This window comes from Phalacrocorax aristotelis, chromosome 25 (assembly GCF_949628215.1).
Source record: "Phalacrocorax aristotelis chromosome 25, bGulAri2.1, whole genome shotgun sequence".
NCBI classification, from domain to species: Eukaryota; Metazoa; Chordata; class Aves; order Suliformes; family Phalacrocoracidae; genus Phalacrocorax; species Phalacrocorax aristotelis.
The window spans coordinates 860,268-882,789 of record NC_134300.1 but is presented as its reverse complement, the minus strand read 5'-3'; the positions used below and the strand labels follow the sequence as shown (position 1 = coordinate 882,789).

Here is a 22,522-nt window from a genome sequence, read left to right as displayed (position 1 = left end):
GCTGGGCCCGGCGGGGCTCCCCGCAGGCTGTCCTCCGCCCCACGCCCGGTGTCGCGGCCGGTCCCTCCCCGGTAGTGCGTCCCGCCCCGCCCCGCCGCGGCGCGCGCGGGCAGCACCGCCCCCGCTGCCCGCCGGTGCCCGGTGCCGCGGCCCGGCATGGCCCCGCCGCTGCTCGCCGCCGCCTGCCTGGCCTGCACCCTCGCCATGTTCGGGACCGGCCTGTGAGCGCCCGGGCGGGGGGGCACACGGGGGGGGGGTGGGCGGCGGGGCCAGGCCGGGGCGCAATGGAGGGGGTGAGGGGGGGTCCTGGGGGGAGTGCAATGGGGAGGGCGCTGGGGCCGGGTCGGGCGGTGCAATGTGGCCGGGGCAGGGGGGGTTGGGGGGTGCAATGGGGAGGCCACTGGAGCAGTTCAGGGGGTGCAGTGGTGGGGCCGGTGTGGAGGGTTTTGGGTGTCCAAGGCGGGGCACACTGCCCAATTCAGGGGGTACGACGGGAGAGGAATTGAGGGGTGCAGTGTGGCAGGCGCTGGGGCCAGTTTGGGGGGGCTGGGGTTGGAGGGTGACAAGGCTGAAGGCAAAGGATGCCAGGGAGCCAGGTGGGTCTGGGGGTGCAAGGGGGACTTGAGGGTGTGGGGGCTGGAAGACGGGTGTTCGTAAGTGCAGTGGGGTGGGCTAGGAGTATTTCAGGGTGCACAGTTTGGGGGGGTACCTGCTGGCTGCGAAGATTGTACCCCCCAACCCCCATTGCCAGGCACCCAGGAGGCTGCTCCCCCCTGCTCTCCCTAGGTCTGACCTGCGCCAGATGTTGGCAACCAAGAGCGTGGAGAACATCCAGTTCCTGCCCTTCCTCACCACCGATGTCAAGTACAGCGGGGTCCAGCCCTGGGCAAGGGGGGTGTGGTGGTGTAGGGGGTGTGTTTCACAAGCAGTTGGGGTGGGGGGGGGGGGTTACATGGCGGTGGGGGAGGGCAGAAGCCCCCAGGCCGTGGCAGCAAGCACCTGTGCCATTTGCCCTGCAGCAACCTGAGCTGGCTGGGCTACGGCTGCCTGAAGCAGGACTGGACGCTGATCACTGTCAACATCATCGGGGCGACCCTGCAGACCCTCTACATCCTGGCATACCTCTACTACAGCCCCGCGAAGGTGGGGGCCAGCCTGCCTGGGTCGATGGGGGATATGGAAGGGGACCTTGCCCTGATTAGCCCCCTCCTCTCTGCCCCAGCGCCCTGTGCTGCTGCAGAGCCTGCTTCTCCTGGCTGTGCTGGCCGCTGGCTATGGCTACTTCACCGTCCTGATTGCTGATGTGCGGACGCGCCTGGCACGCCTGGGGCTCTTCTGCAGCGTCTTCACCATCAGCATGTACCTCTCACCGCTGGCAGACCTGGTGTGTGGGACTGAGCGGCAGCTGGGGGGGACCACAGCGGCAGCACCAGGGCTGCCCAGCCCGAGACCAGCCTGACACTCGTTTCTGCAGGCCAAGATTATCCGGACCAAGTCGACGTGCTGCCTGTCCTTCCCCCTGACTGTCACCACCTTCCTGGCCTCCACCAGCTGGACACTGTACGGCCTGCAGCTCCACGACCCCTACATCACGGTGGGTTGGGGCAGTGGGTGGCCAAAAGATGCTCTCCTGTTCCATCCTGTCCTGTCCCAAACAATCCCATCTCATTCCCCCCACGACGGTGTTCAGCTGAGCGGTTGGCACTGGGCCGGCCCCCCCCCCCCCCGTCCAGCGTCATGTGTGTCACACAGCAGAGCCCGTGACTAGGCTCAGCAAGATGAGTATTGATTTTAATTAATTAGATGGTATAAGGCCAATAAATCGCCCCCGGCAACACCGGGCTGGTGGAGCAACAGTGGGGGAGGGCAGCAGCACCGTTAGCCGGGTAGAGCCACGCACCCCCCTCCAATCCCCACCATGTCTTCCCGCAGATCCCGAACGTGCCAGGCATCGTCACCAGTGTCATGCGGTTCTGGCTTTTCTGGCGGTACCCGCCAGGCCGGGACAAGTCCTACAGACCCCTGCACACCTGAGAGGTCTCTACCAGCCCCACCCCCACCCCAAGGAAGGTGCCCACCTGCTTGTGGACCAATGAAGGATCCCCTCAGCACCTAACGCCCCTTCCTCGCCAGTCTGCTCCAGTGTGGACTGGCCCCAGCCGCCGAGCCCCAGGTGATACCACAGTGCTGCCATTCTCCTCCCACTCCCGGCAGAGCCGGGGCCCCAGGAGGGCACCTCCTGCCTCTGCCGCTGTGGTCCACCCTTGCTGGTGCCCCTCCAGCCCTTGGTCCTTTGGTGGTGGTTGGTTTGGTCTCAGTAATGCCTTCAGGGTGCTGGGAGACCCTCCCCCAAGTCCCCAGGCACCCCACCTGTCCCTGGGGACCCCAGATGGTCTTCCATTCCCATGGCTCTGCCCCGGCGCTGGGCTGGGGCTGCCAGGCAGCCCTGCATCTCTTTTGTATGAATTTAAGTGCCTTTTAATAAATCAGAGACTCTTGCAGCGCCTGGCTGTTGTCCCCTCCCTCCTGGTGTGCCGGCTGCTGAAGCCAGGACAGTTCTTGTCCTCACAGCTGCTTTGTCCCCAGGATGCTGGAGCTCATCCTGGCATCCCCTGGGCTCCGGCAAACCATCCTCCAGCAGCACCCACGTCCCAACAGCGAGGAAGCATCAGCTCTGGCCCCAGGAAGGCAGCAGGCACAGGGCTGGGTTGGGGCAGGGAGGGGACACCAAAGGTGGCGGCACTGCTTGGGGAGGCTGCTCTGACCTCCCCCAAACAGCAGCCTGGGGACACCGGTGACACCAGGGAGAGAAAAGTCACTTCTGCAGCTTGGACATGGGGCTTGCTACCCCCCCCCCCCCCATCATACTGGCAAACTGCTAATCAATTAAAATCCTCACTAAAACCACAATGATTGAGCGTGCACAAATCAGGCGGCTGTTGGCATCGACCCCAAACTCGATTAACAAATTAACAGTGATCTGGAATGAAGTTATCAGGCAAGTGCATCGCAGAGGAGTGCGTTTGGGTGACCAAATTACACAACACATGCTGGAGCCTTGCAAAACACAAAATACACACACTCAATTCCCCCCTCCCCAAACAAGAGACACCCCCCCCACCCCAGGGCGAGGAGCTCCGTCCATGCAGCTCCATCTGCACAGGCAGGTCCTCTATCCTGGATGACGCAGGCCGGATTAAGGAAGCGGTGACGAGGACTTTGGCAGAGCCTGTGCTACAGCTCAGACGCTCGTTTACACCTCGCGACGTGGCCTAGGAAAAAAATCAATACAGAGGCAAGCGGCAGGAACGGGGCAGAGACAAGAGCGGTGGCTGAAGGGGAAGACAAGCTCCTGCCACGCTGCAGTGCACAGCCCCAGCGAGGATGTGCTCCGTCTTGCTGCTGTGGAGCCAGGGTTTCCCTCTCCTGCACTTGCAGGTGTCTCTGCCCCAGGGCCACGTTTGCTCCCGCAGCCACAGCAGCCCCGTTTCCCAGCGGGGAGGAGCCCCCTGCTCCTCCCACCCAGCACCAGGGTGCAGCTCCCAGCCTGGGCGAAGGCGCTGCTGGAGGACTGACCGCCTTGGGAAGGAACAGCTTTCCCCGCTGACGCACCAGGCAGAAACTTGGCTGCTGCCTGGTCGCTCCGGCTGGCACGTGCCATGAGTGGCTGGCAGGAGTGGCTGTGACGTGGCCCCACGCATGGGGCCGCAGGCAAGGGTAGCATCTCCCGGGGACACAAGTGCCCACAGAGGGCATGTGTCTGTGCAGGAAGGCACCACCACTGTGCTGCTGCCTGCTGAGCTGCCGGAGGGCTGTGAGTAGCCCCTGGATGGCCATCAGTAGCCCAGAGGGCTGCAGTCCCTACCCCAGAAAGGTGCCACTTTGCCACATCTGGGGTGGTGCCACCCCACAACAGCTGCACACAGGCAAGACTGCTGGAGCTGCCCACTCTGCTCTGAGCTGCCATTGTTGCTCAGGAAACGGCTAATTAGTCGCTCCTGCTAATTAGCCTGAGTCCTCCCTCATGATACCAACTGCTCCTTTTTGCAGAAGGATGTGCAGCCGATAATTAAAAAACAAGAAAGTCCTTTGGCTGGTATGCGAAGAAGCTGGGGCGGCTGCCAGGAAGGCAGGCCCCAGCATGCGTCACCACCAGCCGTGCAGCTCTTCCAGCCGGGCCTGCAGCACCGGGTCTCAGGTACCCCCAGACAGAGGCCAGCCAGGGCCCCCCTGCCCACAGCAGGGACGCCTCCGCTGCAGGGCGCCCGTCCCCCTTGCCAGAGAAGCCCGGTGCGGTGCTCTGGCATGTCTGCCTGCTGCTGCCCATGAAGGTGGGGGCAGAGAAACAGCAGCTGCTGCTGCTGCGCTGGCAGGAGCAGGAGAAGCCCCCCGGCGTGGGCTGAGCTGCTTTGGCAGGCTGGGGGAGACCACAAACTCTGGGTACTCTGCATTTTAAAGGCTGCGCCGACTGCTCCACCCAGCCAGCCTCTCTCTTCCTTCCCCTGGAAACCAGCCAGCGGGGCCGGGATGAGTCTTCTCCAGGTCCCACCTGACAGTACAAACCACATCTGAAGGGCAGCCAGGAACGCGCTCTGCCCGCAGTGCTACCCAGTGCTGTGGGCCTGCGGGGCAAGGCCCAATCCTGTCCTCACCACATTGCATCCCTACCTCTAGAGCCAAGCTCCGAGAAGCTCGGAGAGGGAGAGGCTGGGCTGGCCTGGGGAGGGCTCCCTGCAGGGTGCGGGCAGTGCTGAGAGGGGACCTGGACCTGTGCAGAGACCCCTCCTCTGTGCGGAGCTCCCTGAACACCAGCATCACCCTGGGGAGAGATTACCCAGCAGTGTGGCTTTGAGCAGCATCCCAGAGTCCTCGGCTGCCTGCTGTCCCCAACTGGGGCAGTACCGCGCAGGGGATCCCCGCTGGAGCCCTCCTGCTCCCCGGTGTGCCCCGGCCCCCTGGGAGCACCGTACACCACAGGCAGCCACTGTCTCTCAGCTTTATTAGGGTCAGAAGCGCAGCCCTCGTCGGCGCAGGTCTGCCCGTGCCGCACTGATGTGGTCCCGCAGTTCGGCAGCCGCCTCCTCGCAGTCGTTAAAGGTGGCCAGGCGGTAGCCCACGGTGGCCAGGGAGTAGCAGCCGAAGGCCACCAGCAGGTAGACGGGCAAGGGCAGCAGGGCATCCCGGTATGGGGCCGGCAGCCGCAGCCCCGGCGGCGCCAGCGCCAGCGCGGCCCAGGCCGAGCCCAGCAAGGCGAGTCCACACAGCCACTGCCCCAGCTTGGTCATGGCCGCCTGCGGAGAGAGGGGCCGTGAGAGCCCGACCGACCCGCGCCGGCCCCCTGCCCGCACCGGGTCGGCTCGGGCCCGCCGCCCCCCGGGGCCTCCCGAACAGGGCCCAGACCCGAACCCCTCCGGGCCTTCGCCAACCTGCGTCGGGACCCTGCCCCGCTCCCCTCCGAGCCCGCCGAAGCACCGACCCCGCCCCCGACCGCCGGTACCGGCCCCCGCCCCCCACCTTGACGGGTCCCGGGCCCACAGCCCGCTCTGCTCGTCGCCAGGATGACGTCACGGCAGCGCCGCAGCGCGGGGGCCGCTGGGAGCTGTAGTGCGGAGCCGCGCCGCGGCACATAGGGCATGCGCGGCGGAGGCCGCGGTGCGCCCCCTGCAGGCCGGGCGGCGCGGCGCGGCGGGACGCCTGGGGCCGAGCCCGGGGCCGCAGGAAGCGCCGGGCTTTGGCGGCGGCGGCCGGGGCCAGGGCCGGAGGATGCATCTGGTTTCCTCCGCGTCCGGCCGCGGCGGGAGGGCCGGCGTGGGAGCAGGCCTGACCAGCCCTCCCACGGCTCGCGGGTCCTGGGCCCTTCCCACGGCCACCCCCCGCCCCGGGGCTGCCCCGGTGCCCGGTGGCTCCCGCCGCGGGGAGGGCACAGACCTGCTTTTGCTCCCCCGCGGAGCGCCGGCAGCCTCGCTGGGCCAGCGAAGGGGCTCAGCAGCAGCAGGCAACTTTACCCTCCTTCCCCCTCCCCGTCACCCCGAGGGCTGGTGCGGCTCCACCCCCGCCCTGGGGACCCACAGCCCCCCACCCCAGCTCTCTCTGGCCGGGCCAAGCCCCTGTGACACCAGAGCCTGCTCCAACCTGCCCGGCTCTGCTGGGGTTTTCCTCCCTTGCAGGTCCAGGCAGATGAGACACCGTCAGCACATTTTCCCTGTGAGGCAGCGATGGGGGGGAGGTGTCAGCGGCTGCCTCCCCATTCTGGCTGTGCTCCGCTGGCCTGCGCTGAGCCACCCCAGGGGCAAAGAACCCACCCCAGGCTCTGCTGCAGCCTGGCCGAGTGAGCAGGACCGCTCTCAGCTGCACCGGGACACAGCGGCATGAGGAAACTAGGCTGAGAGCTGGCAGAGCAACCAAACCTAAGGCAGCTGAGGACAATAAGTTACAAAGAAATGGCTTTATTGGGTGACTGAGAGCACCAGTCCAGCCCAGCGGGGAGGGGGCTGCCCCAGGGAAGGGGCAGCAGGCTATCAATTCCTCTTCCTGCCTTTGCCGACAGCCTTAGCAGGAGCAGTGACGGGTGCTGCAGACTGGTAGAGGGTAGACGAGATCTTGTTGATGTAGTAGAGGCCGACCATGGAGAAGATGAGGCTGCAAGGAAAGAAAAGAGGCTGCTCAGCTGCTGGCAGGCAGGAACATGCCAGGACTGAACCAACACCTTCCCCTTTGATCCCATTGCGCTGCAGTGCCCCACACTGGCCACCCTGGGGGTCCCCGGGCAGCCTTGGCCCTGCCCAGTGCCCCACACTGGCCACCCTGGGGGTCCCTGGGCAGCCTTGGCCCTGCCCAGTGCCCCATTCTCTTCCCAATGGCAAGCATGAGCCATCAGGGTCCCTGGCAGCAGCCACAGCAGCATGACAGCTGCTCCAGCACACACTCTGGACTCACCAGGTGGTCACACAGACTCGGTGAATGAGGCCAGAGGCAAAGAGAGCCAGCAAGAGGCACGTGAGGACTGCAGGGGAAAAACAGGAGATGTAAGAGATGCAGCTGTGCTGCCCCAACACATGAGCCTCAGCGCAGCAGGGGCCAAGGCTGCAGTGATGTAGCAGGACAAACCGACCCACAGCACAGGGAGATGCTCAGGAGGAACTACCACGATGAGCCCTTTCTCCAGGGCAGGGCTGGGACCCTCTGGAACCGCTGGCAGAGCACACACGGGGCAGGGCCTTTGCAAAGCCAGCCCTGCCACGAGCCAGCACACCCGACGACTTCAGAGGATGGCGTGACCCCCGCCTCCCTGCCGCCTGCCCCGCCGCCACACTCACTCTCGGGGAATATCTTGGCCTGGAAGCCCTTGCCGAAGACGAGGTTCTCCAGGTTGTTGAAGGCCTGGCCAGAGGGTTAAGGGACAGAACGGGGCACCGCACGCCCGGCCCCGCTCCCCAGGGCCCCAAAGGATACGGTGAGAGAACAGATGAAGAGTGCGGAGCCCAGCAGCCCGCCCTGGATGGTCAGCCACTCGGTGGAGGCCAGCTGCCGGCTGTACATCTGCATCCCGGCGAAGAGCAGCAGCGAGAGCAGCGAGGAGAGCGCCAGGGAGGTGCCGGTGCCTACGGCTGAGGCCGCGGCGCCACCTCAGCAAGGCCGCCGGTACCGGGGGCACCGTGGGGCCGAGGCTCCCTCCCGGGTGCCCCCGGGCTCAGGCCTTTCCGTAGGCCCCAGCAGCCCCCCCGCTCCCCCCCCCGCCCGACCACCGTCCCCGTTACCCATGGTGCCCCGCGGCGTCGCCCCCGGCGCCGTGCCGGGCCCGTCCCGGTGCCGCCGCTCTGCGCAGGCGCACTGCGGCCGCGCAGGCAGGGACACGGCATCAGGCGGGGAGGAGACAGTGCGCATGCGCGGGAGCCCCCGCCCCTCCCCGCGGGCGCGGCGCTCCGGCGGGCTCGCGCGCCCCCTGGAGGCCGGGCGCGGCGCGGCAGGCCCCAGCGGCTCGCGCGCCCCCCGGCGGCGGGGAGAGGCGAAGCGGGAGGCGGCGGGGCGGGGGCGCGGGAGCTTCTGCAGCCCCGGTACCGGCCCCGGCCCCTCTCCCGGCGTCCCGGTCAGCCCGCCCGGGGTCCGCCCCGGGCGCCGTTCCCCGAACCGCGCTGCCGTCCGCACGGAACCGGCGGGGGGTGCCCGGGGGTGCGGCCGGAGCCTCCCGGTGCCGCCCCCCCGCCACCGCCGCCGCCCCCCGTCGCCCCCCCGCCGCCGCCGCCGCCGCCGCCGGGGCGGGTCCCACCGAGCATGCGCGCCACCGCCCCCCGCCCTCCCCCCGACTCCGCCGCTCCCTGCAACAGACCGGGGCGGCCGCGGCAGCCGGTACTGCCGCCGCGGGGACGGGCGCCGGGCGCGGGCGCGGAGCCATGGCCGAAGGCGAGGACCTGCAGACCTTCACCTCCATCATGGACGCGCTCGTCCGCATCAGTGTGAGCGGCGGCGGCGGGGTGGGGGGGTCACCGCGGGGCGGCCGGGCCGGGCTCCCCCGGGACCGGCGTCGCCATGGCAACGCGGCGGGGCCCGATGGCGGAGGCGGGCGGGATGGCGGGGGTGCCCTTGAGGGCCGGGCAGGCCGCGGCGAGGCCTCGGATCCGCGCCCCGACCCACTGGGCCTGGGGCTGCCGGCACCGATCCCCGGGGAAGGCCGACACCGGGCCGCCCCCCCCCCGCACCATGTCACCGCCGGGGCCGAACCCCCGGGGCCGGGAGCGCCGGGAGCTGCCTGCACACCCGTGGCCCGTGGGCGGGGGGCCCGGTCCCCATCCTGGCCCCGATTCTGGTGCCCGTCTTGGCCCTGGTCCCTGGTACTGGTCCCTGTCCTGGCACTGGTGCTGGCTCTGGTCCCAGTACCAGCCCCAGCCCCAATCCCCATCCCAATCCCAGCTCAGGTCCCCATCCTGGTGCTGGTCCTGATCCTGGCCCTGATGCAGGTCCTCATCCTGGTCCCAGTGCTGGTCCTGATCCTGCCCCTGCCCCTGGTGCTGGTTCCAGGCCTGATCACAGACTTAGTGCTGGTCCTGGTTCTAGTCCCTGTGCCCATCCCTGCCCCAGCCCCAATCCCCATCTTGGTCCCAGCTCTGGTCCCCATCCCGGTGCTGGTCCGAGTCCTGGTGCTGGTCCTGGATCTGGTCGCATTACTGGTCCTGAACCTGGCCCTGGTGCCAGCCCCAGCCCCAGTCCCCAGCCCAACTGCAGTCCTTATCCTGGCCCTGGTGCCGGTCCTGATCCTGGCCCTGGTGCTGGTCCTAGTGCCGGTCCTGATCCTGGCCATGGTGCTGGTCCCAGGCCTGGTCCTGATCTTGGCCCTGGTGTTGGTCCCAGTGCTGGTCCTGATGCTCGTCCTCATGCTGGCCCCAGCCCTCGTCCCCACTCCAGCCCTGGGCCGGGTGCTGGTCCTGCCGCTGCCCCTGGTGCTGGTCCCAGGCCCGATCACAGACTTGGTGCTGGTCTTGGCTCTAGTCCCAGTGCCAGTCCCGATCCCGGCCCTGGTGCCAGCCCCAGCCCCAATCCCAGCTCTGGTCCCCACCCTGGTGCTGGTCCCAGGGCTGGTCCCAATCCTGGCCCTGGTCCCCATCATAGCCCCGGTCCCGTCCGTGGTGGGTGACGCTCCCCACTCTCTCCCCAGACCAGCATGAAGAACATGGAGCGGGAGCTGGTCTGCCCGGTGTGCAAGGAGATGTACAAGCAGCCGCTGGCCCTACCCTGCACGCACAACGTCTGCCATGTCTGCGCCAGCGAGGTGCTGCTGCAGCATGGCTACCTCTGCTGCGACCCCACCTCCGAGCCCTCCTCGCCTGCTGCCACCCCTGTGACCCGCAGCCCCCGCCTCGGACGCCGGGCCGTCCCCAAGCCCGACCGCCTTGACCGCCTCCTGAAGTCAGGTGGGACAGCCTGAGGGGCTGGGGCCTGGCAGGCTCCCCCACGGGAGGGCCAAGCGGCTCTGGGGTGCCGAGTCCCACCTGACACTCTCCCCGCCTCCCTCCCGCAGGCTTTGGTACCTACCCGGGGCGCAAGCGGGGCACCGTGCACCCCCAGACCGTCAGCTTCCCCTGCCCAGCCTGCCAGCGGGATGTGGACCTGGGAGAGCGAGGCCTGGGCAGTCTCTTCCGCAACCTGACACTGGAGCGGGTCGTGGAGCGCTACCGCCAGACCATCAACATCAGTGCCGCCATCATGTGCCAGTTCTGCAAGCCCCCGCAGCTGGAGGCCACCAAGGGCTGCACCGAGTGCAAGTCCAGCTTCTGCAATGAGTGCTTCAAGCTCTACCACCCCTGGGGCACCCAGAAAGCCCAGCACGAGCCCACGCCCCCCACCCTCACCTTCCGCCCCAAGGTACAGCCTCACTGTCAGGGTCTTCCTTCCCTGCTCAGGATTTTGCAGGTGCTGGGGGGAGTCCCTGGAGGGGAGCAGGTGTGGAGCCTTGCTGAGCCCCCTTGTGCCTATGCAGGGTCTGATGTGCCCAGAGCACAAGGAGGAGGTGACTCACTACTGCAAGACCTGCCAGCGGCTGGTGTGCCAGCTCTGCCGCGTACGACGCACTCACACCAGCCACAAGATCACCCCGGTGCTCAGTGCCTACCAGGCCCTCAGGGTAAGGGCCGCGGGGGCCACGCTCAGGGCAGGGTTGGGGCTCAGCGAGGAGGACCTGGGGGCACTGGTGGAGCCCCAGCACAGATGGGGTGTGCAGGTCAGGGCCGTGGGGGTTGGCGGCACCTCACCTCACCTCGTTCCCTGCAGGAGAAGCTGACAAAGAGCCTCGCCTACATCCTGAGCAGCCAGGACACGGTGCAGACCCAGATTGCTGAGCTGGAGGAGACAGTGAAGCACACAGAGGTGAGGCCAGAAGGTGCCTGTCTGTCCCTGAGCTGTCCCTAGGCAGGGGGTGGCACCTCCAGGCAGATCCCCTCTCTGCCCTGGGACGTGTGGCACGCTGACCCTGCCATGCTCTGCAGGTGAATGGCTCGCAGGCCAAAGAGGAGGTGTCGCAGCTGATCCAGGGGCTGTGTGCCATGCTGGAGGAGAAGCAGGCGACCCTGCTGCAGGCGATCGAGGAGTGCCAGCAGGAGCGGCTGGCCAGCCTGCACTGCCAGATCCAGGAGCACCAGGCCATGCTGGAGAACTCGGGCATGGTGGGCTACGCCCAGGAGGTGCTGAAGGAGACCGACCACCCCTGCTTCGTCCAGGCTGCCAAGCAGCTGCACAACAGGTACGGGCTGCAGGGACCCAGTGGGGCATGGGGCTGCCAGGGGAGTCAGGGCCCCCCAATGCTCAAGGCGGCCACCACTTAACACCCTGACATCCTTGCTCTCCCATGCTGCAGGATCCTCAGGGCCACTGACTCGCTGCAGAGCTTCCGTCCTGCGGCCACAGCCTCTTTCAGCCACTTCCAACTGGATGTCAGCAGGGAGCTGAAGCTGCTCACCGACCTGGCCTTCATCCGAGGTAAAGGCAGCAGGACCCAGGCACCGGCTGTGCCCCGTACGGAGGCGCAGCCCCTGCAGGCAGAGCGGCTCCCTGCCCACCTTGGAGCCAGAGCTCAGCCACAGCCACGGAGGGCTGTGCTCGGGCGGGTGCTCGCGGATCTGCCGGTCCCCCCTCCCTGTCAGGGATGGCCCACCCCCACCCCCGGCAGCCCCCAAAGCAATCGCTGCCCCTGCCCTGCCCTGTGCCAGGGCGAGGGGGCAGGACAGGCAGGGCTGCGGTGCCAGGTAAGGGCAGCAGGAGCGCCGGAGGGTGAGTATGGAGCGGAGGCTGCCCCGCTGCAGGGCAGGCGCTTCCCCACAGGGCAGGAGCCGCGTGGCCCTGCCGGACCCGCTGGCAACACTTTTCAGACCTGCTTCTACCTCTCTTTGTTTATAGGCTGCGGCCGCTGCTGAGTCGTCACTGAAGTAACTGAGGCAAGTCACATCCCTGCCCCAGAGCTGGCCCTGCTCTCTCTGTCCCATCCCTCCATCCCCAGTCCTGCCCCGTCCCCGTTCCGCCACCATCCTCCATCCCCGTCCTGCCCGCAGGCGGTGGCTCTGCCCCCCCCTCCATCTGCTGCTGCTTCTCCTGGCCTCCCATCCCCTCCTCGCCCCACTTCTGCCCTCCTCCTCGCCCCACTTCTGCCCTCCTCCTCGCCCCACTTCTGTCCTCACCCTTGCCCCATTTCTGTCCCCCTCCTCACCCCGTTTCCGTCCCCCTCCTCACCCCATTTCTGTCCCACTTCCACTTACCATCCCTTCATCTCTCCACCCCCCCTTCCCACCCTGCCTCCCTGCTCCCACCACGCTGCCGGCATCTTCACACCACCCCGCCATCCCCATCTCCTCCCCTCCTCCTCTCCTGCTGCCTCCATCCTCTCTCTCTTTCTTTCTCTCTCTCTCTCCTCCCTCCCCGACTTGCACTCAGCCTGTCTGGTCCCTGGAGCCCCACAGCAGCGAGCTCCTCTGTCTCCCCGACTCTTGCTCTCCTCTGGTGCCTACACACGGTCTCCGCAGTCAGATTCCCCTAGAATCCTGCTGGTTGTGCGTCCGTGCGTCCGTCCGGAATGCCCCTTCCCTGCGTCTGGCCGCCTCCCCGCCTGCCGGGGGGGGGGATGCTGCCTGATGCCTGCCGGTGCCTCTCCCTGCAGCGCCCGAGGCCCCCGTCATCGACACGCAGCGCACCTACGCCTACGACCAGATCTTCCTGTGCTGGCGGCTGCCGCAGCATTCGCCACCCGCCTGGCACTACACGGTGGAGTACCGCAAGACGGACGCCAAGGGCAAGGGGCTGAAGCTGTGGCAGCGGCGGGAGGAGGTGCGTGGCACCAGCGCTCTCGTGGAGTACCTGGACACCGACAGCGTCTACGTGCTCCGGGTGAAGGGATGCAACAAGGCGGGCTTTGGGGAGTACAGCGAGGACATCTACCTGCACACACCACCTGCCCCAGGTGAGTGGTGCCGGGGGCTTGGAGCACTGATGTGGAACACCCCACTGGCCGCTCGCCCTGTCCTTCTCTCACCTGCCCTCCTCTCCTCCTCCCTGCAGTCCTCAACTTCTTCCTGGACAACCGCTGGGGCTTCAACCGGGACCGGCTGGTCATCAGCAAGGACCAGCGCGCCGTGCGCAGTGTCCCCGGCATCCCCATGCTCTTCGCCGCTGAGCGCCTGATGACCAGCTGCCACCTCTCCATCGATCTGGTCATTGGCGATGTGGCCATCACGCAGGGCAAGAGCTACTGGGCCTGCTGCGTGGACCCCAGCTCCTACCTGGTCAAGGTGGGCGTGGGGCTGGAGAGCAAGCTGCAGGAGTGGTTCCAGGTGCCACAGGAGGTGGTGAGCCCCAGGTGAGCAGGGGGCTCTGTGGGTGTGGGGTGGTCCTCTGCGGGTTCCTGTCTCCCTGCTGGGCGCCACCTCTGGGGCACAGAGGAGACCCCGGCCAGTCCCTCACGTGTCCGTGCCGGGACTCACCTGTCCCCCCACTGTAGGTATGACCCCGACAGCGGCCACGACAGTGGGGCAGAGGACACGACGGTGGAGGCACCCCCACCCTACGCCTTCCTCACCATAGGCATGGGCAAGATCTTGCTCTCGCACGGGTCGGCACTCACCTCTCGCGACCCCAACGGCTGCACCGTGCCCTTGCCGCCGCGCATCGGCATCTGCCTGGACTATGAGCAGGGCAAGGTGAGCTTCTACGATGCCGTCTCCTTCCGTGAGCTCTGGGAGTGCGGTGTGGACTGTTCAGGGCCTGTCTGCCCTGCCTTCTGTTTCATCGGCGGGGGTGCCCTGCATCTCCAGGAGCTGGTGGCCAACAAGCAGGAGCGTAAAGTGACCATCGGGGGCTTTGCCAAGCTGGACTGAGCTGTGCGTATGCTCCCCGCACGTGTGCTGGCTGTGACCCCTGATTGCCCAGCAAGCTCCAGGGCCTGGGGGGCACACAAGCGAGCAGGGAGCAGAGCACAGCGAGGGCAGCCCCGGCCCTGCTGCCAGCTGGGAGCAGGCCAGGTGTTTGTTTTGTGGGGTGGGGGGGACGAGGACAGCTCTGCCGTCCCCTCCTCTCCCCATCCACCTGCCCCTTTCCCCAGCTGGGCTTGAGGCTGTGGGCAGGGCTGGGCAGAGGGTGCGTGCCAGGTCCTGGCAGAGGATCAGCCCTAGAGATGGACCACGGAGGGGGCTGTGAGTGGGACGCAGGGCTGTGCAGGGAGGGGGGCGGCAGGTGACGGTGGGGGTTGACGGTGGGAGGGAGAGGCTGGGTGCTGGCTGGGGTGGGGGAGGCAGCTGGGCTTGGGGAGAGAGGGTGGGGGGAGGCTGGGCTGGAATGAGGTGTGAAGACTTTTTAAAAAAATGGTTCATTTTCAATGTGGCTCACCCGGCTGCAGTGCCACAGCCGGGCACAGCCATTGCAGCCAGGCACAGCCGCCACCGGGTCCCTGCTGTGGGCTGCCAGACTGTGGCCCCTGCTCTCCCCTGGGGCTGCAGAGCACCGCTGGCTGTTCTGCCTTGTCCCCAGGGGAGCCATGTGCTCGGCCAGCCCTGCCTGTGCCCCTGCCTGCACAGGGCACTGGCCCACTTGCTGCCAGCACATGCTCCAGTGGGACACACTCAGCCCCTGTTACACCACTTGGTGCCAAACCGCACACAGCCAGGGCAGGCTGGAGCCATGGGGTCGGGATCCGACCTGGCTGGGAGCCGTGCAGGGCCCCCGTCCACCACAGGGACCCACGCTGGTGGTCGTGTGCCGGGATCTGTCTGAGCTGCTGTAGTTTCTCCTGGGTTCTGTTACGTTTGCTGTATTTTCATGATTTCCTACAATAAACTGCGATGCCAGACTCCTTCAGAGCCACCCTGCAGTGGAGGGCAGCCGCTCTGCAGGGAACACCGGCACAGGGGGCTGTGGGGTGCTGGCTGCTCCCCATGGTGTGGCACCCATCACCAACGCCGTGGAGCTGGCCCTGGCAGCAAGGCCACGGGCCAAGGCTGTCCTTTGGGCCGCAGCCAGCAGGGGCCAATCCTGCCCAGCGAAGGGCCCAGGGCAGCCCAGGCAGTGCTGACGTGTCCAGTCCCTGCCCGTGCTCTGCCCGGCCACGTGGCCGCTGCCACCCTGTCCCTGGGTGTTGAGGTGCACCCGGACCATCGCCCTGGTGGGCTGAGAGACAAAACCCCTAGAGCATTAGTGGGAGTTTCCAAGGGCGGGGCCGGTCCAGCTCAGGGGGGTTGCTTGGTGCTGGGGTGTCCCCTTGGGGTGGGTAACAGGGGCTGGACCCCCACTTGGGTACCCACGTGCCATGGGGCCCCGGGGAGCGGTGTGGCAGGTGGGGGAGCCACATGTGGGGCAGGGGCCCCCCTGCCGCTACTGGTGCCTGTCCGTGGGGAACATCATCCCCTCTGGTTGAGGCCAGTGGGGCTGCGGTGGCTGGGCTGGGCACCCTGTGAACAGGCAGCTCTTTGTAGGGGCAAGCCCAGGTACCTGTTTCGATTCCTGTGGGCCCTGCCCAGGGCTGGGTGGGGGCAGCCGCAGCCCTGCCCAGCCCAGCCCCATGTGGCAGCAGCCCCAGCCAGACCCCCCTGCACCCCGTGGGTCCCTGCCCTGGGCACACGGCCCCATCCCCAGCTGGCAGCAGGGCTTGGGGAGCAGGGAAATGGGACGCGACACTGCACAACCACCCCTCAAGGCTGCTTTTAGCTTTTCCCTTCTGTTTTGAAGGCAAGGGTGGGATGTGGCAGCACATTCCCCTGCCCCCCATCATCCTGCTTTTCACAAGCACACACAGTCCCCCCAAAGCCTTCCCTGTGTCAAACTGCCCAGCTCCTGCCCTAAAGCCCCCCTGCCAGGGCACACCCTGTCCCAGTGCCTGCAGGGCTGGAAACCTGCTGGGTTTGGCTGCTGCTTTTGGCAACTCTGGGTATCAGTAAGGGACATGGAAAAACCAAAAGCGGCAGAGACAAACCCCCCCCGCCCCCGCCAGCCTCAGGGCTTGCATCACCTCCTCTTGCTGGGCAGCCCCCACCCCCTGTCCCCTAAGCCCCTTGCTCACACCCCAGCATGGCCCAGGTGCCTCCTGACACATGCTGGGGTCCCCAGGCACCCAGTGCAGCCACGTCCCACCACCTGGAGCCCACGTGCTGCGGCTGAGGTGTCCCAACAGCCACATGCTGCCAGTCCGGTCCCAGGGCTGGTTCCCAGCGAAGCATCTGGCTTCGTGCCTGAGCCCACAAGGGATTTCTTTGGGGAAGGTTTGTTTCCTTGTTTTTTTGCCTTTTCAGTGATTGCCAAAACCCTCCCAGTCCCCAGTGTGGGCCCAGCCCAAACCAGGACTGCCAGGGGGCTGTCCCCCCTACTCAGGGCATGGCCATCCCAAAGGCTTGTGGCCCAGCACAGCTTGGCCGGGCGGGCCAGGTCCTGCTTCAGTCCCTGGCCCCGCTGAGGTCACCCCGCTGCCCCTTGGCACGTCCCGCAGCCCTGCCCCACTCCCCTTCCCCCTGGCACCCCCCCCCCCCAGAAAGCCGTTTCATGGCTCACACAGGGTTTGGGGGATCCCGAGCCCAGATCAGGCAGGGGAGGGGAGTGGGACCAGCTGGGTCAAGACACGGCTGCATGTACACCAGCAACTCATGTACAGCCTTCGCAGCGCTCGCCCCACAGCTTTATGGCCCCATCGTCACCTTTACATTCTGCTTGTGCAGCCACAGGATAAACAGTTGCGTCAAATGAGACATGTTTGCTCATGAGACAGAAACCGAGACTGCGGGACAGGCGGGCAGGGTGTGAGCAAAAGGGGCAGCATCCCGGCAGGACGTGGCACACCCAGGGGGATGCAGGGGACAGGGACGCTCCCAGCGCCCAGGGGACTGTAGGAACTATGACAGTGAGAGAAAACCCCAGGTCTGTCCAGCCCAAGAAACAAGAGCAGCCCGCCCCGGGCCGCGGTCACCCAGGTGGGTGATGGCCACACCAGGGACATCAGAGCCACCATGGAGCCAGAAGGGGAGTCACTACCCCAGGGGAGGCACCCAGCCCCACAGGACACAGCGCCCAACTGCACCCATCCTTTTATTGTGAAATGCAGTAAATATACTACAGTCACGGACTCTGCTACCCTGCTTCCCTGCCCAGCCGAGCCCAGTGCTGACACCCCATATACATATTTATATAAAATAACACCACAAAAAGAGCAACTGAACTCCACGGGTGAGCATGTGGGGGGTGCGAGCCTGGTCCCCCACCCAGAGTACAGAGCAGGGGGTGCACAGCCGAGCGAGCGTGGGGGTCGGGGGGTGCAGGGGACCTCCCCTCCCACCGCAAATCTTTGTTTGTCTAGTTCTGTCATACGCATGAATCCGGCTGCTCCAGAACCATCCGGCTCCTGCTGCCTGCGGTGAGGGGCCCAGCATCTCCGGGGGACATGCCCGGGGCCGGTGCTGCGCCCCCAGGAGCATCCCAGCATGTCCCTCAGAGGTTGTCGGACGTGGCGGCGGGGTTGGTGTAGGTGAAGGTGCCGGCCCCCGCACCGTTGCTGCCGGCCACCTGGGGAGGGAGTAGCAGGGGGCATCAGAGGTGGGTTGCAGAGGGGCCAGGCTGACCCCCCTCCTCAGCACTCATCCGGGGGCAGCAGGTGAACCCCCACAGCCTCACCACAGGCGCCATGGACAGCACAGTGCTGTGCTTGGCTAAAAAACGCACACACACACACACACACACCCCCCCCATGGTGAGAAGCTGCCCCCAACCATGGGCACTCAGAGCCCCCATGGGCACCCTGAGCCCTCCCATGGGCCCAGGAGCTGGCAGAGGAGCCGAAGCGGCCCTGAACTTGTTCCTCTCCTCCTGCACGATAAGCCTGCCCGGCAAGAGCAAAGGTAAATATTTATCCAGGCCCCTGGCATTCGAACAGGGCGAGCTGCTCGCACGGAGCCAAGCAGCTGGATACGGCCGCCGCCCACACCACTGGCACACAGGGGAGCGCAGCGCATCGTGCCCTTTGCATGTGCGGGCAGCTCCTGCCACTGCACCTGCAGCCCCGGTTGCAGAGCCGCTGGTGCAAGATACGGGATGCAGGATACAGGGATCCGCCGCCCCCCCAGCCCCTGCAACCCCTGCACTGCTCCGGCCCAAGGCCCAAACCCGATCCCGCTCCCCATCCATGGCGGAAGGATGCCCCAACTCCAGCAGATGCAGGGGTCCAGCTGGGATACCTCCAAGCCTGAGAAGGGGCAGTGAAGGTAGGCAGCCGACTCCCCTCACCACTGCCCAGGGCTGGGCAGGGGGAGCAGCTGCCCAAGGTCACGGGAAGCTCCCCGGAGCCAGGCTGGGTCTGCCAGCACCGGCTGCGCGCCCAGCACCACCGCTCCATCCAGGCATGAAAGTTGCACTCACCTCCCAGCTGGGGAGGGACTGGCGTGGGGCAGGCTTCCAGGGCCACCCGTCCCCTGCCCCACTGGCTCTGTTAGCCATTAACCCAGCAGTCAAGGGACCTGCCCAGCTACCCGGCTGCACCAAAAAGCACCTTCCCCTGCACCACCCCAGCCCCACAGCAGCCAGGATGGTGGGTGCAAGCAACCCTGGGGATGGTAGCACTCAGCTCTCACCTGGCTGTAGGGGTTGGGCTTGCTGTTGGGTGACACGTAGCGCCCATGGCTCTGGTATGGGGGATAGTCGGCCATGGGGTGGTACGAGTCCTTTGTGCTGAAGAGATCCAGCTTCCCTCGGCTTTTCCGGCGGCAGCTGCAGGTGGTCTGATGGGGAGAGGGAAGAGGTCAGGGGCCTGAAGGCATGGGGAGGGGGACAGGGGACTCACCAGCAAAAGGCAGGTGAGGACAGGGATGGGGACAGGGGACTCACCAGCAAAAGGCAGGTGAGGACAGGGATGGGGACAGGGGACTCACCAGCAAAAGGCAGGTGAGGACAGGGATGGGGACAGGGGACTCACCAGCAAAAGGCAGGTGAGGATGCTCAGCAGCAGCAGGATGCAGACCAGGACCAGCAGAGCAATGGCCCAATCCGGGACCACAGGCACCGGTGACAGGGACGTCACCTCCGCAGTGCCTGAAAGAGGACCAGAGCCATGACTGTGCTGCCGGGCAGAACCAAGGGGCTGTCCAGGACAAACAGCCTTGAGAGACCCCCAGGACAGGGCACGAGGGGATGAGCCCTCCTCCACAGTGCCCAGTTGGTCTTCCCAGTGCTGTCTGCAACAGGCAATGGGAAACTGCATTGGCTCTGCTGGCTGCAAGCCCTGAGCCTGTCCCAACACCAAGGAGCCTCCCTGCCCCAGCCAGGATGCAGCAGCGCTTGTAGAGCTCCTGAAAGCACCCCCAGAGGGCTCCAGCCACTCTCATGTCCCCAGCCTGAAGCTCCCACTCACTCTGGATGTCAGCCAGCTGCAGGTCCATGATGGAGTTGTTCTGGCCCAGCTTTTCCTTCAGCTGCTGCTCAACGGCATCACTGGTGATGGTGTCATTGCTGTGCCCGAACACGAGGATGGACTGCACCTTCACCGAGCCTTGGCTGCCCGCAAGAGGAGGTGTTAGTGCACGGATCGCCGCCCCCTGCAAGGGGCTCTGCACCGTGCAGCCAGGGCACGCTGGCCTCTGCAGCCAGAGCTGCTGGCCTTCTCACCTGAAACGGAGCTCACTGCATCCCTTGTAGTTCTGCCTGCCCATGCAGCTCGTGCAGCCAAAGACGTATTTGAACTGGAACAAAGCATGGGGGTGATGGCCACCACCCTGGCAGACACCCCCTCCCTCAACTGGCCAGGGCTGCCGTAGCGGCTGCCAGAGCGATTGCTCAGGGCACTTTCACAGGGAGCCCCGACAGGAGGCTGCCGCTTCTCAGCACAGACCAGGAGGTCTTTGCTTGCCCAGGTCAGCCCGTGGGCAGGGCTGGGACTCACCATGGTCAAGACAGTGTGGCTTAGGCTCCTGTACTCCTTCGACGTGGGGTCGTGCAGGCTCTCATCGAAGCTCCTGTTGACAATGCGGAAGGACAGCAGGATGCGGACGAGCAGCTGGACTGTGGCTTTGCTGGGGTTGGGACTGTCACTGCTGCCCAGCACAGCCATGTGTGTCTGCCTGGGAGCTGTGCTGCCAGGAGTGGTGACAGAGGTTTTCTGTGTGTGGATGACCTGGGTGCTGGTGCTCCCCTTGCCTTTGGTGCTGGAGATGGGGATCACTGTGCTACCAGACGCAGGGGGGGTGGGAACCGTGGAGTTCCTGTTGCTTGTGTTGGTGCTGAAGGGGGGAGGCCCGCTGCTGCTGTTCACAGTGGCATTGTCATGGGATGCGGCAGCACCGCTAGAGATGGGCACTGTGGTGCTGTTGACTGTGGCGTTGCCTGTGGAGCTGTTGATGGACTGGAAGTCTGTGGTGTTGCGTGTGGTGGGGAAGACTGTAGTGGGGGAGGAGACAGAGGGTTGGGTCCCATTATCGCTTGTGTTTTTGGAGGCTGTGATGTTCGGAGCAGCAGCCATAGGGGTGGTTGTCTCAGCGGTCGTCTCGGCAGTTGTCTCCGTGGCGGGCGTGTCAGTGGTGATGATCTCTGCGGTGGTTGTGTCAGCCATGGTGGTCTCCATGGCAATTGTGTCAGTCATCTCTATGGTGGGTGTGTCGGCCATGGTTGTCTCTGTGGCGACTGGGTCAGTGGTGGTCATGGCATGCGTACCTGGAGGAAACACTGGGAGTCAGTGGCTGGGACTGCAGCACCAGTTTGGTAAGGTTTTACACAACATGGCTCCTTGGCTTGGTGTCCTGCTGGGTCACAAGGCACCAAAAACCACCATGACCTCCAGGAGCTTACCACTGGCAGCTGCCGCTGCCCATGAGGCCAAGACTTTCAGGAACATCCCACAGCTGGGGCTCGTGCTGGGCACACGTGGCACCACCGAGGGTCCAGGCAGCGGTGCCTGGGCACCTGGCACTGGCTCCATGCCCAGCCCCCTGCTCCTGAGGGGACCCTGCCACGCTGGGGGTCTCAGGCACAGCCTGCCCACCCCGATAAAACCTCCTTTGCTGTGAGTCACTGGGCTGGAAGGGTGGGGTGCCACCCGTGGCCCCCAGACCCACATGGCCTAGCTGCTGGCCAGCACAGGCAGCTCCTGGGTGTTTTCCCAGCACGTGTCACAGGAGCTGGCAGCACTGGAGGAGAGCTCGGGGTCCGAACAGCTTACCGAGACACACCTGCATACCAGCCTGCAAGCCCCAGGCGCAGCCTGCTCTGGCTGGCCCTGGCACGGCACGGCTGCTCAGCCCCGGCCAATCCTTTCCGACACGGCTAAGAGGGGCTGAGGCCACAGTGAGGTCCCCAGGACCCAGCTTTGCTGGGGACTACCAGCCCTGGGGTGCTGCACCCTGGGGCCAGACCAGGAGAGACGGTGATGTCCCTGCCGCTGGGGTGCTGAGGGCCAGTGGCTCTGGCATCCCCCAGCCCCTGCTCAGAAAGCAGCCCAGGGGACCCTGCTCCCATCCCCCTGCCCCATTACCTCCCTGCTCACCCAGGTCCCAGCCCAGCTCCCTCTGGCTCAGGGTCCCAATGGCCCCAGCCCCTCACCTGCGCCCAGCACCAGCAGCAGCAGCAAGGCACTGAATGCCATGGGGCTCATCCCAGGGGGTCCCGGCAGCTCTCAGGGCTCTGCGGCAGCAGATCTCCCGTTAGCTGGCAGCGCACTGCAATCTGGAGATCAGGAACTGGCAGCTTGGCAGCAGCAGGAGCTTTATAGAGCACCTGGAGCAGGTGGAGAGGCCCCACCCCGCTGCCAGCCCCGGGAAGGAGGGGGGTCCCTCTGCCCCACTTGACACAGGGCAGGGGGGTGCCGCCCCACTGATGGGTCCCCCGTGGCATCTTTCCCCCTGTGTGGGGTCCCCCATGCTCCCCTGGGTTGGGGGGCCAGCGGCCAGCGGCGTTCCCATGCCATGGGTGGATGCAGCTTCAGGCAAGGGCACAGGGAAGGAGCAGTGGCTGGGTGTCCCCGGGGCAGGGGGGATGCAGCATCTACCTGGCCCTTTGGGCTGAGCCACAGTCCCCAGGAGCTCATGGGGAGCACAGGAATGGACCCCCCAGCCCCTCATTTTGGGGGGAGCCTCATCCTCTAGCTCAGTCTGGGGTTAATGATTACTGGCCGTCTACTGCCTCGCCCTACATATAAATAAACACCAGTGATCCCCCAAGGAAATGCTTACACAGGTGGGGCCCAGGGCCCCATGAAATCCTAGTACCTCCCAGTAACCTCCCTGCCAAGTCCCAGGGCCCCCCCACCTGCCTGGGCATGAGGGCTCCAGCGGGCACAAGACGCCCTTCCCACTCAGGACACAGCCCCTGGCCCAGGGTGATGCCCAGTGCCAAGGCAATGCCGATGCTCTACCCCAGAGGTACCAGGAGCCACCTGTGCCAGGGCGCAGAGCTCCTGTCCCCCCGGTGACATGTGCTCCTGGCACGGCCAGACCACACCAGCCTTTCTGGACTCTCCCTGTCCCTGCCCTGTGGGTGAACCCCGATTCCCAGGGAGGGCCCCAATTCCTAGGGAGGGCTTGGTGGGGGCCCC

At 66.1% G+C, this 22,522-nt stretch overlaps 5 protein-coding genes across 7 annotated transcripts; 2 read left to right on the top strand and 3 right to left on the bottom strand.

Annotated features, from left to right (window-relative positions):
• The first annotated feature begins 70 nt into the window (after positions 1–70).
• Positions 71–2,928, top strand: SLC50A1 (solute carrier family 50 member 1). 2 transcript variants are annotated; one of them, XM_075075052.1, is made up of 6 exons: positions 71–221; positions 787–864; positions 1,020–1,143; positions 1,223–1,384; positions 1,475–1,594; positions 2,587–2,928. In XM_075075052.1, exons 1-6 carry the CDS (start codon positions 157–159, stop codon positions 2,911–2,913), a joined length of 876 nt encoding a protein of 291 aa, XP_074931153.1. In that variant the 5' UTR covers positions 71–156; the 3' UTR covers positions 2,914–2,928. The 2 variants fall into 2 exon arrangements, with proteins under 2 accessions (XP_074931153.1, XP_074931154.1); XM_075075053.1 differs by lacking the exon at positions 2,587–2,928 and adding an exon at positions 1,933–2,501.
• A 2,054-nt stretch (positions 2,929–4,982) lies between these two features.
• Positions 4,983–5,612, bottom strand: DPM3 (dolichyl-phosphate mannosyltransferase subunit 3, regulatory). 2 transcript variants are annotated; one of them, XM_075075054.1, is made up of 2 exons: positions 5,515–5,612; positions 4,983–5,291 (listed from the first exon to the last, which is right to left on the bottom strand). In XM_075075054.1, the coding sequence occupies exon 2, from the start codon at positions 5,283–5,285 to the stop codon at positions 5,007–5,009; it is 279 nt and encodes a 92-aa protein (XP_074931155.1). In that variant the 5' UTR covers positions 5,286–5,291; positions 5,515–5,612; the 3' UTR covers positions 4,983–5,006. The 2 variants fall into 2 exon arrangements, with proteins under 2 accessions (XP_074931155.1, XP_074931156.1); XM_075075055.1 differs by lacking the exon at positions 5,515–5,612 and adding an exon at positions 5,427–5,507.
• An 818-nt stretch (positions 5,613–6,430) lies between these two features.
• KRTCAP2 (keratinocyte associated protein 2) lies at positions 6,431–7,899 on the bottom strand. The gene is made up of 5 exons (XM_075074966.1): positions 7,758–7,899; positions 7,453–7,607; positions 7,317–7,380; positions 6,937–7,003; positions 6,431–6,639 (listed from the first exon to the last, which is right to left on the bottom strand). Exons 1-5 carry the CDS (start codon positions 7,882–7,884, stop codon positions 6,519–6,521), a joined length of 534 nt encoding a protein of 177 aa, XP_074931067.1. The 5' UTR covers positions 7,885–7,899; the 3' UTR covers positions 6,431–6,518.
• Positions 7,900–8,390: 491 nt separating this feature from the next.
• TRIM46 (tripartite motif containing 46) lies at positions 8,391–14,818 on the top strand. Its single transcript, XM_075074965.1, has 10 exons — positions 8,391–8,453; positions 9,650–9,905; positions 10,013–10,356; positions 10,472–10,615; positions 10,762–10,857; positions 10,977–11,230; positions 11,345–11,466; positions 12,638–12,937; positions 13,036–13,333; positions 13,475–14,818. Exons 1-10 carry the CDS (start codon positions 8,391–8,393, stop codon positions 13,848–13,850), a joined length of 2,253 nt encoding a protein of 750 aa, XP_074931066.1. The 3' UTR covers positions 13,851–14,818.
• A 2,204-nt stretch (positions 14,819–17,022) lies between these two features.
• Positions 17,023–21,679, bottom strand: MUC1 (mucin 1, cell surface associated). The gene is made up of 7 exons (XM_075074931.1): positions 21,532–21,679; positions 19,880–20,646; positions 19,606–19,679; positions 19,352–19,494; positions 18,917–19,032; positions 18,576–18,722; positions 17,023–17,514 (listed from the first exon to the last, which is right to left on the bottom strand). Exons 1-7 carry the CDS (start codon positions 21,581–21,583, stop codon positions 17,440–17,442), a joined length of 1,374 nt encoding a protein of 457 aa, XP_074931032.1. The 5' UTR covers positions 21,584–21,679; the 3' UTR covers positions 17,023–17,439.
• Between the last annotated feature and the right edge of the window lie 843 nt (positions 21,680–22,522).

What these genes read in the sequence shown, in the direction of transcription:
- SLC50A1 (XM_075075052.1), top strand. Translation starts at nt 157, where the DNA reads ATGGCCCCGCCGCTGCTCGCCGCCGCCTGCCTGGCCTGCACCCTCGCC. An exon ending in TTCCTCACCACCGATGTCAA is followed by an intron (nt 865 to 1,019) that starts GTACAGCGGGGT and finishes TTTGCCCTGCAG; the next exon opens with CAACCTGAGCTGGCTGGGCT. An exon ending in TCTACTACAGCCCCGCGAAG is followed by an intron (nt 1,144 to 1,222) that starts GTGGGGGCCAGC and finishes TCTCTGCCCCAG; the next exon opens with CGCCCTGTGCTGCTGCAGAG.
- DPM3 (XM_075075054.1), bottom strand. Translation starts at nt 5,285, where the DNA reads ATGACCAAGCTGGGGCAGTGGCTGTGTGGACTCGCCTTGCTGGGCTCG.
- KRTCAP2 (XM_075074966.1), bottom strand. Translation starts at nt 7,884, where the DNA reads ATGCGCACTGTCTCCTCCCCGCCTGATGCCGTGTCCCTGCCTGCGCGG. An exon ending in GACGCCGCGGGGCACCATGG is followed by an intron (nt 7,608 to 7,757) that starts GTAACGGGGACG and finishes CCGCGGCCTCAG; the next exon opens with CCGTAGGCACCGGCACCTCC. An exon ending in CGAGTCTGTGTGACCACCTG is followed by an intron (nt 6,640 to 6,936) that starts GTGAGTCCAGAG and finishes CTTTCCTTGCAG; the next exon opens with CCTCATCTTCTCCATGGTCG.
- TRIM46 (XM_075074965.1), top strand. Translation starts at nt 8,391, where the DNA reads ATGGCCGAAGGCGAGGACCTGCAGACCTTCACCTCCATCATGGACGCG. An exon ending in ACGCGCTCGTCCGCATCAGT is followed by an intron (nt 8,454 to 9,649) that starts GTGAGCGGCGGC and finishes CTCTCTCCCCAG; the next exon opens with ACCAGCATGAAGAACATGGA. An exon ending in GCACACACCACCTGCCCCAG is followed by an intron (nt 12,938 to 13,035) that starts GTGAGTGGTGCC and finishes TCCTCCCTGCAG; the next exon opens with TCCTCAACTTCTTCCTGGAC.
- MUC1 (XM_075074931.1), bottom strand. Translation starts at nt 21,583, where the DNA reads ATGAGCCCCATGGCATTCAGTGCCTTGCTGCTGCTGCTGGTGCTGGGC. An exon ending in GCAGCTGGCTGACATCCAGA is followed by an intron (nt 19,033 to 19,351) that starts GTGAGTGGGAGC and finishes GTCCTCTTTCAG; the next exon opens with GCACTGCGGAGGTGACGTCC. An exon ending in TCCTCACCTGCCTTTTGCTG is followed by an intron (nt 18,723 to 18,916) that starts GTGAGTCCCCTG and finishes TCTCCCCATCAG; the next exon opens with ACCACCTGCAGCTGCCGCCG.